The following is a 20029-nucleotide window of genomic DNA, read 5'->3' on the forward strand; positions in this document are numbered from 1 at the left end:
CAATACACATCATAGATACATATATATGATTCATGTAACATATGTTCTATATACATATACAGGAGATGCATCTTTATACACACATCATAGACTTGTCATATTAATGATACATACATATAATAGACATCAATTGACATAATTGATATACATGTCATTTCTTGGTACATGCACCAATGTTTGGTCCCTAGGACTACCATAGAGAATATACATTGTTAGTCTTATGATATATATTCTGATTTGAGCAGTTTGGTAAAGGATAGATGAGATCTGGACACAATAGTAAATATTTTATATGAGCACCTTACAGCTACATAAGTCTCAGTTTCTCCAAAAAATACACACACACACATATACACACATATATTACTATGATTATGAGTATAATTTTTACAAAGTAAAAATTAATTATTACAAAGTATTTCTTTCACAGATTGTTTTAACAATCAGGCTGTTTTTAAATAACTTTATTAATGATAATAATAGTAAGATTAAGTACACAATTCTATGACCTGTATATATTTTTTTCTGTATGTAAACATAGCTCCAGTCAAAACAGAAAAATTCCCATCGCTGATATGCCTATTCCGCTTTGACCATGCTGACCTATACTGGCTAGGCTCTGCATTCATTAATCTGCTATCCTAGCATAATGGATTACAGCTGTCATTTCTAGAATTTCACATATGCAAATTGATCTCCTAAGTACTCTTCTGTGTCTAGCTTATTTTCTCTTTGCAGAATGGTTTTGTGATGTACTCATGGTGCTGCAGATGATGCTAGATTGCAAAATTACCTCAACACATTATACTTTTTTCCACCTGAAGAGTACAGAACATTTCTCCTACTCTATTAGAAATATTTTTCAACTTAACTACATAGTATAGTGAATGAATATTACTCCAAAGAAGTCCCTGTTGGGACTGTTAATAATTTCTCCTAAGATACAAGTTGAATCTATAGACACCATCCTTTGAAGAACTTGCTGACCACCTGATAAGAGTCCTGTTGAAACATGGGTGTTGATGTCTATCTAACAAAGGGGTAAGTGGTATCTCAGACATAAAGTGAAGGCTGCCAAGGTTTAGCCATTTGACTCTTCAGAGTCTGTTCCTTGCTGCCAGGGCTGCTGTTGCTATCAACTTGGATCTGGTCTTAGAAGAAAGGACCTGTGAACTCTTACTTTTTACATTTATCTCTACATTGACAAAGAAGAACCAAATTGAATCACATGTCAACAATTCAGAAGTGAATTTGTGAAGAAGACTAGGAACATTTGCCAAATTTTCAATACCAGGGATACGATTTTATAGCTTTTTTGTCATAATCCAAGCACTGTTGAACTATAATATATAATTAAGTAGGAAAGTTTCTGATTTACTAGAACTCTTGCCTCTTGCAGAGGAATAGAGACTATCCTCCCTTCCATGGACAAAATGACAATTCAGCCCTCACCATCTTTCTCATCCACTTTTGTATTTGCCCGCCTGACACTTCATGATACTCTTTTTTTTTTTTTTTTGGCCAGTCCTGGGCCTTGGACTCAGGGACTGAGCACTGTCCCTGGCTTCTTCCCGCTCAAGGCTAGCACTCTGCCACGTGAGCCACAGCGCCGCTTCTGGCCACTTTTTCTGTATATGTGGTGCTGGGGAATCGAACCTAGGGCCTCGTGTATCCGAGGCAGGCACTCTTGCCACTAGGCTATATCCCCAGCCCCTCATGATACTCTTAATATATTAAGTAGACTTATCAATTCTTCTTGCCTCTTTCCTAGTTTCCCTTCTCTGTGTTTATCTTTTTTTATATTTTTCTTTTTATCTTTTGTGCCAGTAGAAGGGCTCGCACTCAGGGCCTGGTCTCTTTCCTTTACCTTTTTCACTCAGGCTGGCATTCTACTTGAGCCACGCTTCCTTTTGTAGCTTTTTGGTGATTAATTCAGAATAAGATTCTATCTGCCCTGATTGATAGATTTTCCTCTCCTGGTTGACTTGAAACCTCAATTTTCAGACCTCAGCTTACTGAGCAGCTAGGATTGCAGAGTGTGAGCATGTGGTTTGATGTTTCCTTCTGCCTTCATAATGCTTTCTGTTCTTTTTCTTTCACAGTCAGTGCTACTCCATGTGATAGTTGCCTTTTTAGCATCTATTAAATATACAAAATTGCCCCATATACAACCTAATATATCTATTGTATATGATCAATGCACACAACTTTATATGTCAATTTGAAAACAAAGAGCAAAATCCCATGTAGCTAATGGAAAACAGGCTTTAATCACAGCAATATATTTCCATATAGAAAATATATTATAAATTTTTGCACATGTTATATGTTTCACACTCTGGATAGAAGTACTATATGTTTACTTTGCAAAGACCTGAAGTTTATTTGAGAAGTAGATGCCACAAAGGGTAAAGGTTTTGCAATCAGACAGAAAGCTAAAGGCAGATGTAGAGAGGGGTAAAGTAGCAACATCTGCAGGGAACTGAGGTCTCTAGATCTTAAATGATAGAAGAAAGCACATGGTGTGTTCTATGTATTCCTAATTGACTTGATTCGGCTCTGAACTTCCTTTCTTTAGCCAATGCTTCTCAGGAACAAAATCACTTATGTTCAACTTTACCTTGTATTCAATTTGTTTTTTATATATCTATGGTGTTAGAACCAGTTCATGTTGTGAAGTAAACATTAGAGTAGAACCAGTTATATATTCTTTGCCTTTTTTGATCCTTTCCTGTTTCTATATGTTCCATTGAATTTTAAAATTTTCCTCTAAATGATGCTTTGTCCACAACTCCAGTGCAACCATACTGGGCAGTAGTTTATTATTATTATTTTTCAATTGACCATCATTATATTTACTTTCAAGCTAACTGGAAAACTTGGCTCTTCACCTACTTATTTTTGTAGTGAGAATAGCTAATGTCTTTACTAGCAATTTGATATGTATGATAGATTACTAATAGGGATCCATCTGTACACTTGATCACTGAAATCTGTTCCTCTGTCCAAATGGAAACCCTTTGGTAAAATTACTCTGTTTTTATAACCACATCCTTTCCCCTGCTTTTGGTTGTACCCTGTCCAATACAATCCTATAAACTTGGCTATTTTAGATTCTGTAAGTGAGACAAGATATTTGCTTCCCTGTAGAGTGCTCAGTTCACTTAGTATAATGTCCCCCACATTCCTCTATTCTGTTAAAAGTGAGACTCTCTTTTCAAAGGCTGAATAGTATCCTATTTTAAAATACACCATATTATCTTCTTGCATTCAAGAGTCAATGACTTCTTAATTTGATTTTCTGTACTGGCTACTGTGAATAATGCAGTGAGCAGAGGAAGGAAGATATTTCTTTGAAATGTCAACTTTAACTCTGTGATTATATACACAAAAGTGAGATTCATGGATCCTACATTAGCAGAATTAAGGATTTCCATGAGTGCACTAATTCACATTACCAACCCCAGTGTACAAGGGTTCTAGTTTCTCCATATTCTTGCCAAACCTCTCTGTGGACATTGTTTGTTTGTTTGATACCAGGTCTTTCTAGATAGCCTAGGCTAGCCTCAAACTTATTACCATGTCTCAACCTACCAAATGTCAGGATCACAGGCATTTACCACTGTGCCCTAATTTTTTAGAGCATAACCATTCTAATAAGTATGAAACAATATCCTATTGTGAATTTAATTTTCATTTCCTTGATAGATTGTGATGTTGAGACTGGTTTAAAACATATACTGGCTATTTGTGTATTGTATTTTATGAAATATCCTTTGACATTCTTTTTAATTTTGTAATGTAGTGTTCTGGCTATTGAGTTTTCTTTTTATGGGTTGTTGATATGTCTGGCCTTCATTTTAGGCAGCTCTTTCGAATTATCTCAAAATATGTAAACACTTTCAGCTTCCTTCCTATGGGTTGTGTGTACAGGTACTGTTTATATTGCTGCAGTACTGAATTCAAGACATTTGTACTATGCATTTCTTCCAGTTGTGTCAGATTCACTATAGTAGTAGCCTCTCTTTAAAAATTTGTACAGTTTCATTTATATTATTCAGCATAGAGCCTACAAATTTACAATGAATTCTGAAGAAAGTTGAAAACTATTGCACATTTCTGTTTTTCCTATAAATAACTATTATCTTATATCACTCATCATTTATTACATATAATAAATACATATTTTATTAACATATTATCTATTAATCATAAACTACAGATAAACTTGATAAAATAATAGCTGCTACTTACCTAAGGATTATATACATGAGTGATTTTTACTGTTATATATTAATACATACAAAATATACAGCTCTCATATTTACAGCTCTTACAGGTATAATTCTCATATATTAGCTTTCAGTTCACATGTATCTGTTAATCTGATTCTTTTTTAATGCTTTATATTATCTTTAAGTAGCTGTACAAAGGCATTTAAATTCAATTTATCAATATATGTTTATCTGTTAATCTGTTTCAAATTCATTGACTTGTTTTCATATTTTAAGACCCACTAAGTTTCCTTAAATGTTTAGTTTTTATCCCGAACTAGTTCTTTTGTGAAGTTTCCATTTCTCAATATGAAAGCAGTTCCAGTTTTATTTCTTGAGTCCTTGCATTTTAAATGAAAAGTAAAGAAATTCCTAAGTGCCATTTCTTTGTCCATTCCCCCAGCGTCTGTCCAATGGTTCTATCGACTCCACGGATGAAACTAGTCAGATAGTGGAACTACAGGAGTTGCTTGAGAAGCAAAATTATGAAATGGCCCAGATGAAAGAACGCTTAGCAGCCCTGGCTTCACGAGTGGGAGAGGTGGAACAGGAAGCAGAGACAGCCAGAAAGGATCTCATTAAAACCGAAGAGATGAACACTAAATATCAAAGGGACATTCGGGAGGTAAGTGGTTCAGAATACTTGAAATCTTCGCATCCTGAATGCTGTCTCCTAGAAGCTCTTTCTATAATTTGCCTTAATGGCATGTAGTCTTTACTTCTCCAAAGACCATAATTGAGAATGCATTATATTAGTTAGGTACTTCTTTGGCAAAGGGAAAAAATAGTTTCCCTTATCAAACCTTTAAATATGCATGGGAAGAAAATATGAGCAGAGCATCTCACACATAATAAAGACTTTCTAAGGCTGTTAATGAAGTTTGTAAAGTTTAAACTTTTACTTTTAAATGATTCACATGAGTGCGAATTGTGAGTTTTTCATAGTCTTAGCATATAAGAATACTGAAACATCAAATGCTCTCCTCTTTTAGTTTGTATGAATGTGAATGTTTAAGTGCAAATGGGTTATACATATGTATTTCAAAATCTTTTTTTTCAGTTTTTAGTAGACTCATCTATTGAAAAGGGAGTACTTTAAAATCACTACAAAATATGCAAAGAGGTTTTGTTTGGAATATTACACAATCATCGTACTGGCTAAGGTGACAGTCTTATCTATGGAAATTTGGTCATGACTTTTCAGTTTTTCCACTTTCATATATTCTTGCAAATCAAGTATTTCACCTTTTTTTAAAAATAAAATTGGTGTGTCATTAACCAGTTGTGAAGGCACCTGTGTCTGGTCTGTTCCTCCAATACTTTGCACCCATTCTCGCTATGTTACCGAATGAAGGACTCAGTTCTCAGTCCTTCAAAGCACATAGTATACTTTCCACTCTTCTCTCATTGGAACACTGGGTTAATAATATGCTATACTCCTCCATAGTTTCTGGAAACTCTCATCTCAGGGACCTTTACTAGGCCACTTCCCTTTCAACTGTGGCATGTTTCTTTTCCTAGAAGGCTTATGTACACTCATGGATTCAGGCCCACCTATAGACTCATGACTCCCAGTTACATCTCCAGCCTGTTCTTCTCTTCTCATTTCCATATCTCTTAGAGACATGTCAAAATAAATATCTTTACAATTGTTTCCTTGATATTTCTCCAATAAACATAACCCCAAATAGATTAACACATTTATTACTATTGTTGCTGAGGCTCAACAAATTGGAGCTGCCCTTGGTACCTTGCTATCACTCCTGCCCTGTGTTAATTCAAAAGTAAATCCTATTATCTGAAACTTCAAAATACATGATCATGAAATTAATTATGCTCACAGTATTCTAGGTTTACCATTACTCGACACAACCAGTATCTCTCTCTAGCTTATTAAAATAGTCTCCAGACTGGTTTGGGTCTGAAGTCAGACCCTAGTCAAGAGAACAGCTTAAGTTCCATTCCTTTGAATAAGCTTAACCTATTCCTCCACATTAAATTTTGTTGTGGCTCCTATTCTACGTGTGTGCACTTGAAGTGGCCTAAACACATGTCTAGTCTCTACTACCACTCTCTTGACCTTATAGAGCTCATTTTCTACTCTCTCATCTTAGCCCTCTGTTCACTTAATGTCAGTTCTTTAGCAAGCAGGACCTAGTTTGTTGTGGTTCTTTTTTTTAATCTTTTTGCCTTTTGCTCAAATGTCTTCTCAGGGAAATGTCCTCTGACTTTGCTATTTATACATAGAAGTTATTTCCCTCCTTTCCCTTATAGCACAGCACTTACTGTTCCCTGGGAAGAAAAAAAAAATATATATATATATATGAAAGAGAAAGAGAAAGAGAGAGAAACAGGGCTGGGGATATGGCCTAGTGGCGAGAGAGCTTGCCTCTTATACATGAGGCCCTGGGTTCGATTCCCCAGCACCACATATACAGAAAACGGCCAGAAGTGGCGCTGTGGCTCAAGTGGCAGAGTGCTAGCCTTGAGCAAAAAGGAAGCCAGGGACAGTGCTCAGGCCCTGAGTCCAAAGCCCAGGACTGGCCAAAAAAAAAAAAAAAAAAAGAGAGAGAGAGAGAGAGAGAGAGAAACAGAATGTGTGTGTTAGAACAGTAAAATAGGATATACGTCTATTATATTCTATACTATTCCCCAACTATTAAAATCCATACAAAAAGCATACAAAAAGTTACATGGTCAGGAATTGTTTTGACCCTGGCTCTCTTCTAATAACTTCTTGGGTACTTTAAAATCTTTGTTGAAAGAAAGGATACCTAGGGGTTTTGAAAAGCACTAAACATCAGTATGCATGAATAAAATTAGAATATGTAGCGAAACAATATCTACAGCATAGAAAAATGGGTAAATGAGCTACCAAATGGTTGATTCACAATAGGTCAGATAATGATACAATTTCAGATTCATTAATAGTTCGTGTGTACACCTTTCCTCTTCATTCAGGTAATATATTCACTTGATATAATGTAATTACCCTTTGTAATACTGCTAAGGATAACTTACATCTACTTTTTTAATGTCTAGCTGTAGTTCCTGAACTATTACTCATTCTTTATTTCTTCATTCTCTTGACTCTAGAAATCTGGTTCTTTTCCTGTCATTTCAAGCTCCCAGATACTCTAATCTGTATGTTCATCTACTGTAATTGACAAGTAGGGGCCAGCTTGTCCACCTCCTCCTTTCTTATTTCCCATTTCAAGATTTTTTTTAATTAAATTGTCTCTGGGTGAAGCTATCTACAGAACAGTTTAAAATGTCAAACTTTTAATGCTTTTTTATTTTAAAGGTGATGTAAAGAGGATTACATTTACATAAATAAGGAAATGAGTACAATTTTGTTGAACATTGTTACCCCCTCCCTCATTTTTCCCAGTATCCCTCACCCCTGACTCCTCCTACCTCCCAACTTGTAAAGTTAATTTCTAATATAGTGTCTTATGAGTATTGCTATTGTCCTTTGTCCTTTATCTCACCATTTCTGTGATTCCATTTTCCATCTCCAAATCAGATAAACTTATATACAATGCAAATCATACTGAAATAAAAAAAGTGACAAAAGGGGTAAACAAAAGGAAAAAATGAAATAACTGCATGAAGCACACTAAAAAAAATTTAAAGAATCTCTTGTTTCCATACCTTCTAGTTCATTCTAATTAGCATCATTTTATAAGGTTGTGTGTGCATTGAGCTATTGTGATACTCTGCTAAAACAATCCTAGACATGGCCATTATCAAGAAAAATAATAATAGCATATGCTGGAAAGGATGTGACAATAAGAGAATGCTACTACATGGTTGATGGGAATGTGACTTGTTCAATCATTCTGGAAAACATTATGGAGGTTCCTCAGAAGCCTAGGACCCAGCATCTACTCCTGGGCATTTACCCAAATGACCACAAATAAGGCCGCACAAAAGCTACGAGCACAACAATGTTTATTGCAGAATTTTATACCATAGCCAAGACATAGAATCAGCCCAGGTGCTCCTCAGTGAATGAATGGATCAACAGAATGTAGTATATATGCATGGTAGAATTCTATGTTTCCATCAGAAAGAATGACATTGCCCAATTGTAAGGAAATGGAAAGACTTGTGGGGAAATATTTTAAGTGAAGCAAGCCAGACCCAAATAGGCTGCCTGGTTTTCCAGATACTTTTTTAATAAGCAATCTATTCTAATGAGCAATTCTTTTGTTTTTTTCTAATGAGCAATTCTTTTTTTAAAAAAATCTAATAAAGTCGGGAGCTGGTGGCTCATGCCTGTAATCCTAGCTATTCGGGAGGCTGAGAGCTTATGATGGTGGTTCAAAGCCAGCCAAGGCAGGAAAGCCTGTGAGACTCTTAGGTAAACCATCAAAAAACACAGAATTGGCTGTGTGGCTCAAGTGGTAGAGTGTTAGCCTTCAGCTGAAGTGTTCAGGTACAGCACCCAGGCCCAGAGTTCAAGCCCCAGTACTGACCCTCCCCGACCCCTCGAAAAAAATCTAATAAACTTTTAGGTGCCATAATTTCTAGGCAGCTATAGTTTAAAGGAGTTTCATGAAAAACGGATACTGTACTTTTCTCTTCATCTGCACAAATGTTTTCAGAGCCAGCCAAACAGTCTGAAGGTGTGAAGTTCCAGTTGCAAGACAGTAAACAGTGCCCAGTTCTTACACACACACACACACACACACACACACACACACACACACATAGGTGAGTGCAAACTCATAAGTCACTATGATGGAAAAATAAAATATTTAAGGAAGATTTAGTTCTCAGGGCACTTGGCCCTACTTTACCCAATATTTCTCAAAGACAAACCATATGTAAAAATTCTTTACTTGCTTCCTTAACTTTTTCTACTTTCCTGTAGAGAAGTACTTACCTTCTTATGTTTTCTTTTTTTTCAGATGAAGACTTCAATTCTTAGGTAAAGTGTCATGTCCAAGACCTATGTCCTACCCTTTTACTCCAGGACTAGGAGGAAATAGAATGAGTCTGCATTCCAAATTTGTATGTAGCAGGGCATCTGTGTGTAACACCTGTAATCCTTGCTACTCAGGAGGATGAGATGTGAGGATCGCACTTCAAAGCAAGCCTGAGCTGGAAAGTCCATGAGCCTCTTATCTCCAATTAATGACAGAAAAAGCTGGAAGTGGCACTGTAGCTCAAATGGTAGAATGCTAGACATGAGCAAAAGGATCCCAGGGACAGTACTCAGGCCCAGAGTTCAAGCCTCGAGACAGAGACAGAAACAGAGAGTAATCATTTACACTCAAAGCTCCAGAATTTATTTTTATTTTACTGAATAATATTCACTATTATCTCACACAGGTTATTGAACTGCCAATGTCTTAGTAGAAAAACAAATGAGCTCTTATTGTGAATCCTCTGTCATTGCTATTAGAGTATGATAAAAATATCATTCTAGTAAATACTTATTGACTAAATTATAACTTAGGAGGACAGGAATAAACAACATACAATTAAAGTTGAAATGTATTTGGCTTTAAGGACAACCTAACATCATTTTTGGGTAGGATGGGGTAAGCTGAAGTTTGATCACTGGCTTTGTTCTCCATGACTAATATTAGTATCAATTAGTTCTTCAAAGGAATTTTACAATGATATGTCCAAGTATATATTGAACAGACACACTCTCTTAATCACTCTCTTCCATTTTCTTAATTTCTTCCCAAACCATTCTCAGTGAACTTCATTGGCCCATTTGTAAACAGAGATATTAAGTGTTCTGAGCATATTCACCATTCTTCACTCTTTCTGTTCATCCTTGGCCTTTCCACTGGTACCCACATTAGGGAAGAAACTATTTTACATTCCTAATATTTTTTAAGTGTATGCTCATTATTCAAAGTGATTTCGTGTTGATATTTCATACTTCCATAATTTAATCCAGTTGACTTTCTTCACTTACTCTAGCTGTCCCCAGACCTCAGACTGATTTATCCAACAGCTTTTAGGGAGTTTCTTTCACAGATGCATTTTATTTCATAATTGTTCCCATCTAACATTCATTCTATATTCAATGAATTAAATAATTATGTTCCATTCATAGTTTCTAAACAAATTTTATAATTTGTCTTTGTCAAGAAAGAAATATCAGGAAGTATTATTTTCCTTAGTTTTTACTTTAGTTGTACTTTCATCGATTTTGGTTTGTAAAAGTGAATAAGCTGGATTAGAAATACATATTCATAAAGTATGTATACTCATATGTGGGGTTTTGCTGTTCAATTTTAAATCTAGAAAATCACTTACTACACATAGAAAATCATATCACATGGAATAAACAGCTATGCAAAGTTTATTACTGGACTAATGCTATTTTGTTTTTTAAACAAGCAGCTTGTCTACCAAGTTTCTTATTAAATATATTCAGATGTTTGTAAAGTAATCAAATGTGCCTTTATAAATCTCATATTTGTTTTCATATTTGAAACGTATTATAGGTTTTTATTTACTAGATATGATAGAACTATATATATGTGAGTGCATGTATGTGCATATATATATGTATATAAACTTCAGGTTTAGAAGTCATTGAATTTTTTTCTGTTTTTTTATTTGGGTCATTTTTAAGGTTAAAGTTGTTAGGATCTAGAAAATTCTCTCTGCTTCAGAATCTCTAAATGACACAGAGAGGGGCTGGGGATATGGCCTAGTGGCAAGAGTGCCTGCTTCATATACATGAGGCCCTGGGTTCGATTCCCTAGCACCACATATCTGGAAAACGGCCAGAAGTGGCGCTGTGGCTCAAGTGGCAAAGTGCTAGCCTTGAGCAAAAAGAAGCCAGGGACAGTGCTCAGGCCCTGAGTCCAAGGCCCAGGACTGTCCAAAAAATAAAAGAAGAAAAAAAAATGACACAGAGAGAGAACTAGTCCTCTAATTTGGAAATTCATATTTTATTTTTGGAAACATAGCCTAGAGTTAAAATTGAAACACTACATGAATCACTGAATCAATATGCAATCCAAGTTCCTATATAATGACCTTTACAGGTATTCATGCCATAAAAAGAATAGGTAATCATGAACATAGACATGATAATAACTAATAAAGAACAGCTACTTATCAAGTGTCTATTCTACATGAGACCATGAACAAAGTACTTACAATATTATATAACCTTATTCCTAACAATAATGTTATATGACATGTTAATATTCCAACAACAACAAAAACCATATGAATGTTAAAATGGGGGAAGATGAGAATAACAGTGACTCTTAATAACAAGAGCTAACTTTATACTTTTTCCTGAATCATTACCATTACAATAAGTGTGTGTGTGTGTGTGTGTGTGTGTGTGTACACATAGGTTTGCACACACAGAGTCAAGACTAAAAACTTTCTCTTCAGGAAATAATTGACATAATATTCCCAGCATGAAGATGAACTCAACGGTTACAAATGAATTAACTGAAGTATAATAGACTATAGAGAGCTCAAATAGTCTAATCTTTTAGAAAGACTAGGACAAATACACATTTTACTTCTCTTTCAAAATTTATTTTATTATTAATATATTATGCTAAAGATCAACTCAGGTGCTCATGCATGATACGCAAGTAGTCTTTCATTAAATTATATCTTCAGTCCCAACCTTCTATTTAAAACTGAGCTATTCTTTGTGTGTATGTGAAGGTAAGATTACTGATGTATGTTATTTCTTACATAAAACTGGTTTGTAGTTTTGAACTGTAGTCACTATCAGGTTGTAGTTCAACACATCAGTGTACTTATTTCCACATAGTGAGCTAAATTATCTGCAATTGGTTTTAGAAAAGTGCCAATTGTACAATAGGCTGGTTCAAAATGCACTGCTTTGCATTCTCAGACAGTAGAAAGCTCCTAGTTAATTACTCTATGATACAAGAGAACCTCTGACAAATAAGTTAGAAAAAACTCACACAAAATTTTGTATTCCTGGTATAAAAAGAAAATATATATTTTAAAGAAAACCATAAGTTTTCTTTTTTACTCAATATAAAACCATTTTAAGGTATTTGAGAATTTGATAAGATATTCCTTCTTTACCTTCCTCCATCCTTTCTTCCCTCACTCTTCCCCTCCCTCTTTCCCTCCCTGTCTCCTGCCTCCCTTGTTTCTTTCCTTCCTTCCAATATTTCCATTATTTATTATCTTTAAATAATTGTACAAAGGAGTTTCAATTAAACATGTCAGTTTGTGAGTATTGTGCATCTTGATCAGTCACTATTTTCCTCATTCTCTTCCTTTACTCCTAAACCCACCCATCTCCTCAGTTTACCTAGTTCTATTTCCCACTGCTGGCGTGTTGGAGACTGAACCCACAAGTTCATGCATAATGGCTGACCTTTTCATTTTAGGCGATGGCACAGAAGGAAGACATGGAAGAAAGAATCACAACCCTTGAGAAGCGTTACCTCAGTGCTCAGAGAGAATCTACCTCCATCCATGACATGAATGATAAACTAGAAAATGAGTTGGCAAATAAGGAAGCCATTTTACGACAGGTCTATATCCCTCACTTGGTTTTGTTCTGGGCTTTGTGTATGTTCCCACCATTCTCGCAAACCATACAGGAAATAAATTCAAAATTTTCCTGGCAGATGATTGATTAGTCATACTCTAAAAAGTAGAATAGAGCTCGTGAAATAAATGTGATTCTCACTATGTAACAGAATCTTTTTAAAACATAAAGAAATTATTTGGCTTGATTATAAATATAATAATTACTATAATTTACTGAGTATCTAGTCATGAATTAGAAATAAAGAGGCTAGATGAATTGCTTCAATTAATTCTAACTACCTCTATGTAGTAGATTTAGTTATTACACTCAGTACACTATGGATCAAAGACAATATTTCACAAAGGCCACACATCAGGCAAATCCCCATGGTAATTATGTTGGAAGTTATGTCAATTGGGCTCTAAATTAAGAATAGGCAAACTGGCTCATGCGTCAAATCTAGTTGGTTTCTTGGTTTTGTAAATGAAGTTTTAATGGAACACAGACAAGCTGAATCATTTAGTCATTGCCCATGGTTTCTTTTGGGTTGCTATGATGGAATTCAATAGTTAAGAGAGAACCCAGATGATGCACAAAGCTTGAAATATTTAATATCTAGCCATTTTCAGGATCCCTACGAACACTATCTCTAGAATTTGAACTCTTTATCAGGTGCACATTCCCTCCACCTCTACAGACTAATTCTAAGGCTTCCAATCTTTTTTTTGAAATCATGGCACATCTAAAGTCTTAATGATGAACTGCATTCTATTTGTTCAAGTTTATAGTTATTAGTGATTTTTTTCAGTCACTAATAGTAAGAACTTTTTAATTGTTTAAATATACTAAGTGAACTTGAGAAATAACCTACAAAACCATTATGAGAAAACATCTAGCACATTCAGATATTTCATAGCTGATTTTAAGCTTATAGAAATGTCTGAAATATAAATGTGAGACTCTAATTTTGGCTAATCCAGCTCTGACACTTTGTCTCTTGTATCACTTGTATTTTAGATGGAAGAAAAGAACAGGCAATTACAAGAACGTCTTGAACTAGCTGAGCAAAAGTTGCAACAGACAATGAGGAAGGCTGAAACCTTACCTGAAGTAGAAGCTGAACTGGCTCAGAGAATCGCAGCCCTAACAAAGGTACTGCACTAAAACACTTAGCTTAAATATTGCAAACGCAATTGCAATTAGAAAGAAAGCGTGTTTTCTTTAGCTGAAATAAACATTACATGATTTTATGTAGTTTCTATTGATTAAAAATTTCTCATTATTGCATATTTCTTATTTGTGTTGACTTGAGTGTTTCTTATATGAATGTTGTTTCTGTGCCTATTTAAATGTTAATACACAAATGAAATTTCATTTTATCATTAATTATCTATGGTGGTATTTACACAAAAGAATACTCAATATTGTTTAATATTTTCAAGTGTATTTACATGAGATATAACATCGTAATATATTTCACATAGTTTTTCCTATTAGAAGTATAGGAAATAAACTGTTAGTTACTTCTTAGACTCTACTGTGATAGAACTTGTTAGAAGCTGGAAGTTAGTCTTTCTTAGAAATGTGAGGGGAAATCCAGTAAAATAACATATAAGTATTTTTGTTTTATCTAAAAATTTAAAATTAATCATACTCTGGTGAATATTTAAAAATAGCCTTTATAGTGTGGTCAGTGTGTTCTACACTATTTCTGTATTTTAGAGTTTTGCAGCCATCCTACTGTAAAAGACTAGTCCAACCTCTGACCTCCCACCTCAAATAGCATTCCTTCCAATGGGTATATTTCATTGAAATAAAAGTCCTCATTTTTATCTCTACTCTGTGAAAATTTTCAATTTTGTGAGTTTTTAATTGATTTAAACATTGAAATGTTAATACAAATATAAAGTAAGATGTTTTATTTGAAACAGCAGCTTATTTGAAAATTTCCAACACACTTAAGTGTGAAACCCAGGCGATTGCCTATAATCTTAGGTACTTAGGAGTCTGAGAACTGAAGACTGAGGCTCAAGGTCAGCCTTGGCAGAAAAATCTGAGAAACTTGAGAGACTCTTATCTCCAAACAGCCAGCATAAAGCTGGGAATGGAGGTATGGCTTGTGTGGTAGAGTGCCAGCCTTGAGCAAAGAAGTTAAAGGAGAGCTCTAGTTCTCTTTCTTTCTACACTTCCCCATGCACACAAAAAGTATAAATAAGAAATAACAGTCCATTACATTGTGATATTTGTATTTATACACATCACTGAAACATATATCACTAGCACTAAGATAAACAAATATATATAAATAGTATTAGGTAAATGGTCCCAGTATATTTTTTAGGGGAAAGAATGCTTGAATTTACATCTTCATTGGTAAGAATACATTTTCATCTTTGTGTGTGTGTATGTGTGTGTGTGTGTGTGTGTGCGTGTGAGAAAGCAAAACTCACCTAAGTTGTTAAGAAAAAATTATTGACTTAGTATTGTAGGCAAAACCAAACACTGGCTTTGACAGGTTTATATGCAACTATATATGATGAAGCATTTCATTCGTTTATGTACTACTAAAATATCAGTAATAATATCATAATTTAAAAAATACTACATTTGGAATGAATTTTCACAATGTGTTTTTGTAATTTCAATAGTTAAGACAGAAAGTGATGGAAAATTTAAAGATGTAAAATTTGAACTTAATGAATTTCTGACTTGATTATCTTGAACCAGTCACTTGATTTTACTGTCTACAAAAATGGACTTTTGAAAAATTATAGAGATATCTGTAAATTTACATTATAAAATTTCAACACCACCATGAATCACTAGTTTCATTCTTGCTTACAGAACCCTAAGTTTTAGGTAATACTGTAAGTACATTTTTTATTGGATTTGAAGATTACCCTAGCTCTTTGCCTGGAAATTTATGGAAAGTGTAGGGCCAGGGAGAGAGACTGGTTATTTGTTATATTTTTTCATGATTAATAAAATAAATCTATCAGGAAGAAAAACCTTACAAATTATAAATATTTGCATAGAAAACCAGATTTGAAATACTAAACATTTACTACATAATAAAATACTAAGACTGTGTATGAAAAATGATTATTTTCTTTACATTACTGCATGACATATTTACAAACAGTACTGTATTTGGTGTAAGTTACCCTGTTTTAGACTGACATCAATTTTGAACTAATGGGTTTAGGAGTTAAACCTTATAGTCCTGGTATAGAGTTGTTTTGATGTGACAGTTACTTAATTTGTAGTTATGATTGAAATGTTAATGTGATGTTATGTGTGACTTGTGCCTAACATACTAATCCAATTCAGCTATCAGCCATGTCACATGTGTTAACACTCTGCACGTGTGGTAACCTCACAGTCCTCTCCAACACATGTAACTAACCTTCACATGGGGCAAGCCAATAGCTCATAAAGCATTCTGCAACCTTTAAACTTTAAAGCATTAATTTGTTTCCATACCGACACATCAGTACACCAGTGTAGGGGGTGGTCCTCAGTGTCATTTAGGAGATTCACAAAGTTTCTTGTCCTCACAGCATTATTCCCACCCTGATAATTTGAGGACTTTCAATCATTTCCATTTGAAATTTCAAACCAAACCCAAATTTGAGAACCAGCTATTAGATGCTAGACAGATCACCATATAATGTGCACTTAGATAGCAGATGCCATTGCATAAATTGGCCCCTGTTGCTGAGGAAACTCAATCCTGTTTGAATTGGGAAGGAGTCACTAAAATCTACCCTACAGCTCAGTTTTATTTCTGATTTCTACACTTTAGTATTTGTAGACATGTTCGTTCTCAAATGGATTACACCTGAGTCATTGCTAGCAAACTTCTCAATAATGAGACACATTGTTTTTTCATTATTTTAATTAACATAATGAGCAAATAAACCAAAATGTAAAACTTTAACTGATCTGTCAGAGGCATATTCTGGTGTTTGGTTTCCATAATTCCAACTATCTCATGACTTTTCCAAAGGTGCTTTTAGTTTGTTCTGTGGTAGTCCTTCATTGCAGCCATCACTAACTTCTCATTTGCCAGGTTGACAGCTTTTTATTTGAGCATATCATTGTTTTCCATTTATAACCATCAACTGTATTATGTTCACCAGATTATCAGTGTAGTTATTTCCACATGAAACTCTGTCTGTTAAAGTTATTAAATTTGCTGTCACATTTTTATTTTAAGCATTCTGTGCTATGTTCTTTTCAGTGTCAGTGTCTTTAGTTCTGATTTTTCAATTTTGTCCCTCTCCTTTTCCTTGACTCGTTAGTCTGATCCAACCTCTTCTACCTCATCTGATGATTATCAATATGTTACGGAAGCTAAAGTACAAGAAATGATCTCCATACGTAGGAAGGTAGTCCTACTGGACTTTACTTTCTATTGCTAAATAGAATCCATCTAAGTTTTTTTCTTTTTATTTATTAAATTCTGTTATTTTATTTATTGATAATCGACCATTTGTGCAGTTCAGTGCTTCAGGAGCTTAAGATTGGACAATGGCAGGTTTGTGTTCAAACCATGCACAGTTTGCATGTTACATTTGGCTGATTTCATTGCTCATAAATAACTCCAATGTTTTGCTGATGCTTGGATGTAACAGGCCTTTGTAGCTGACACATTTCAAGCAATGCTGTTCAGCTGCCTGTTTAAACAAAGTTTATTTTTGAAAACTATGTTTGCGGTTGGTAGTAGCTTGCTTTACATTTTATTTCAATTTATTTAAAGGAAAGGAGTTTACCATGTTTTACATTTTAAGTGCATTCCTCATATTTCTTATCAGGCTGAAGAAAGACATGGAAATATTGAAGAACGCATGAGACATCTAGAAGGCCAACTTGAAGAGAAGAATCAAGAACTGCAAAGAGTATGTAGATTGTACGGGGTATCTCCACCACCAACTTGTGGATGAACAGACTTTATAGAAAAGAAAACTTTTCTTTGTGAAGGGATATATTTCAAATCTTAAGGATATGTCATGTACATTTATTAATTTTAAAAAGCTTCTCCCAATTCCATCAAAGCATACTTAACATTGAATTGAATTGAAATTTAATGAAACAACCAAAAAATGCTTAAACAGTCCTGAAATTGCTTTTTGCCCTATCATTTTTTTTTTCTTGAATCTAAGGCTAGACAAAGAGAGAAAATGAATGAGGAGCATAACAAAAGGTTGTCTGACACAGTGGACAGACTTCTGACAGAATCTAACGAACGCCTACAACTGCACTTGAAGGAACGGATGGCTGCACTAGAAGAGAAGGTATCCTCACCCAGGAAGTGCGGGTGGAGACTTCCCAACATCATCATAAGCATGCTTGTTTCATAGACAGTTGGAGCCAACACTGCTCAAATCAGCTTCACCTTCCTCTGTGTAAAAATAGCTGACACATTCTTAGTTTTGTGGGTTTTTTGTGTTTTTTGCGTTTTTTGTTTTTTTTTCCCAGTCCTGGGCCTTGGACTCAGGGCTTGAGCACTGTCCCTGGCTTCTTTTTGCTCAAGGCTAGCACTCTGCCACTTGAGCCACAGCGCCACTCTTGGCTGTTTTCTCTGTATGTGGTGCTGGGGAATCGAACCCAGGGCTTCATATATACAAGTCAAGCACTCTTGCCACTAGGCCATATTCCCAGCCCCTGACACATTCTTAGAAGGGACTCAGTAAGTCCTGTAAAAAATTATAATACCAATTGTAAATGAACCAAAATGCTACCTGAATGCATGATACAAAAACCTGTCATGTTCACATAGTCATAGGAGGTAAAGTACTCCAATGTACTGTGATTTTTTTCTGATAAAATATTTATCTTCGCTCCTATGTTAAGACATTAAGAAGACAAGAATTGAATTGGGAGGAACTCTTCATAGGTTTCAAATAACCAGCTACTAACAGGAGTCTAACAATCAGAAAATGAGTGAGATCAGATGATCAAATTGATTTCAATGTAATAGAAGGTTTAGAATCCAATGCTTCTAGCTGCATTAGCTCAGAAGAAGTGCACATGTATGAGTTTCAAGTTGATTCACAATTACCTGTCTCAACAGTTGATAGCAACAAGACAGTGAAAATGTAAGCGAGCTGATTACCAATATCAGAACATAAACAAAAGGAGATTTTAAAACCCAGGTGGACAAAACCATTTTGGAAATTTAGACTTAATTCCCACCAATAGTTCCCTCAGTATATAATATTCACACAAAATCAAGGAAAAGTATTTCAATGAAATGTTAAATAAGTTTGATTGATTGACCCATTAGGATTTTAAAGAAATTCTTCCCATTCAGTTGTAAGTATAGTATGAAATTACTATGCACTTTTAAAAATTATATTTCATAAAATTGAAGATAATGGGTCTTTTAAATCCTACTTTGTTATACTATAAGAAAGTACAAAGCTGTTAAAAACAGTAATTCTTTGTGACAAATGTACTTTGATTTTTATGTGAAAATGATTTCAAAAAATTTTCCTAATTTTCTAACCTTAGTTTTGAAATAGCTAGGATTTCCTTTTAGTTTTCTTATATGTTGGCTGTTACCAGAAATTATTAACTCTATGTTTCAAAAGATATATCATGAAAACATATTTTAATTTCTTATTTTTTAAATAGCCACAGAGAGTTGATCAGAATTCTTTGTAATACCCTGCCTGGCTCATATTTCCCTTGTTCCTCACTATTGTATATCTGAAGAATATCCTAATTATTTGTGTAAAAAAAAATCTAAGAAGAGGTAAGCAGAACTAGCTTGGAACATATTTATTCCATTTATCCACTTAAGGGTTGTGAAATAACATTTTCCATTTAACATGTTTGAAGACCATAGAAGGTGCTTTCCATTATTTAAAAAAAAAAATCAGGAAATAGGTACAGCAAGGAAGGCAATGGAAAATTCAAAAGAGATTTGTGCCTATTAATATCTACACTTAATTTTTTCCTTAATTTATTCCTTACTTCTTACTTCTCTTTTCTTCTTTTGAATAGAATGTCTTAATTCAAGAATCTGAAACTTTCAGAAAGAATCTTGAAGAATCTTTACATGACAAGGTATTATGGATACTTTTGTGGGGGCCTATTTTTCTAAATCATGCTAGTGAATGTTTTGTAAAATAAACTTGACAGGAGATCCTTTTAGGATATTGTATTTCTTAAAACAAGTCCAACTTTTATATTGTATCTATGGAAATGTGTACATAGAGAGAGAGAG

The 20029-nt window shown here is 34.5% G+C and overlaps 1 protein-coding gene across 27 annotated transcripts in view; it reads left to right on the top strand.

The window, feature by feature from the left end:
* The window catches only part of Ppfia2 (PTPRF interacting protein alpha 2), a 328094-nt gene that overhangs the window by 235101 nt on the left and 72964 nt on the right, over nt 1-20029 (top strand). For all 27 annotated transcript variants that reach the window (XM_048358923.1, XM_048358758.1, XM_048358750.1 and 24 more), the window contains 6 exons: nt 4678-4899; nt 12650-12796; nt 13813-13947; nt 17613-17696; nt 17961-18092; nt 19807-19869. In XM_048358923.1, the coding sequence (XP_048214880.1) occupies nt 4678-4899; nt 12650-12796; nt 13813-13947; nt 17613-17696; nt 17961-18092; nt 19807-19869 (783 nt within the window). The remainder of the gene's footprint in view (nt 1-4677; nt 4900-12649; nt 12797-13812; nt 13948-17612; nt 17697-17960; nt 18093-19806; nt 19870-20029) is intronic.

Source organism: Perognathus longimembris, chromosome 1, assembly GCF_023159225.1.
Source record: "Perognathus longimembris pacificus isolate PPM17 chromosome 1, ASM2315922v1, whole genome shotgun sequence".
Taxonomy (NCBI): domain Eukaryota; kingdom Metazoa; phylum Chordata; class Mammalia; order Rodentia; family Heteromyidae; genus Perognathus; species Perognathus longimembris.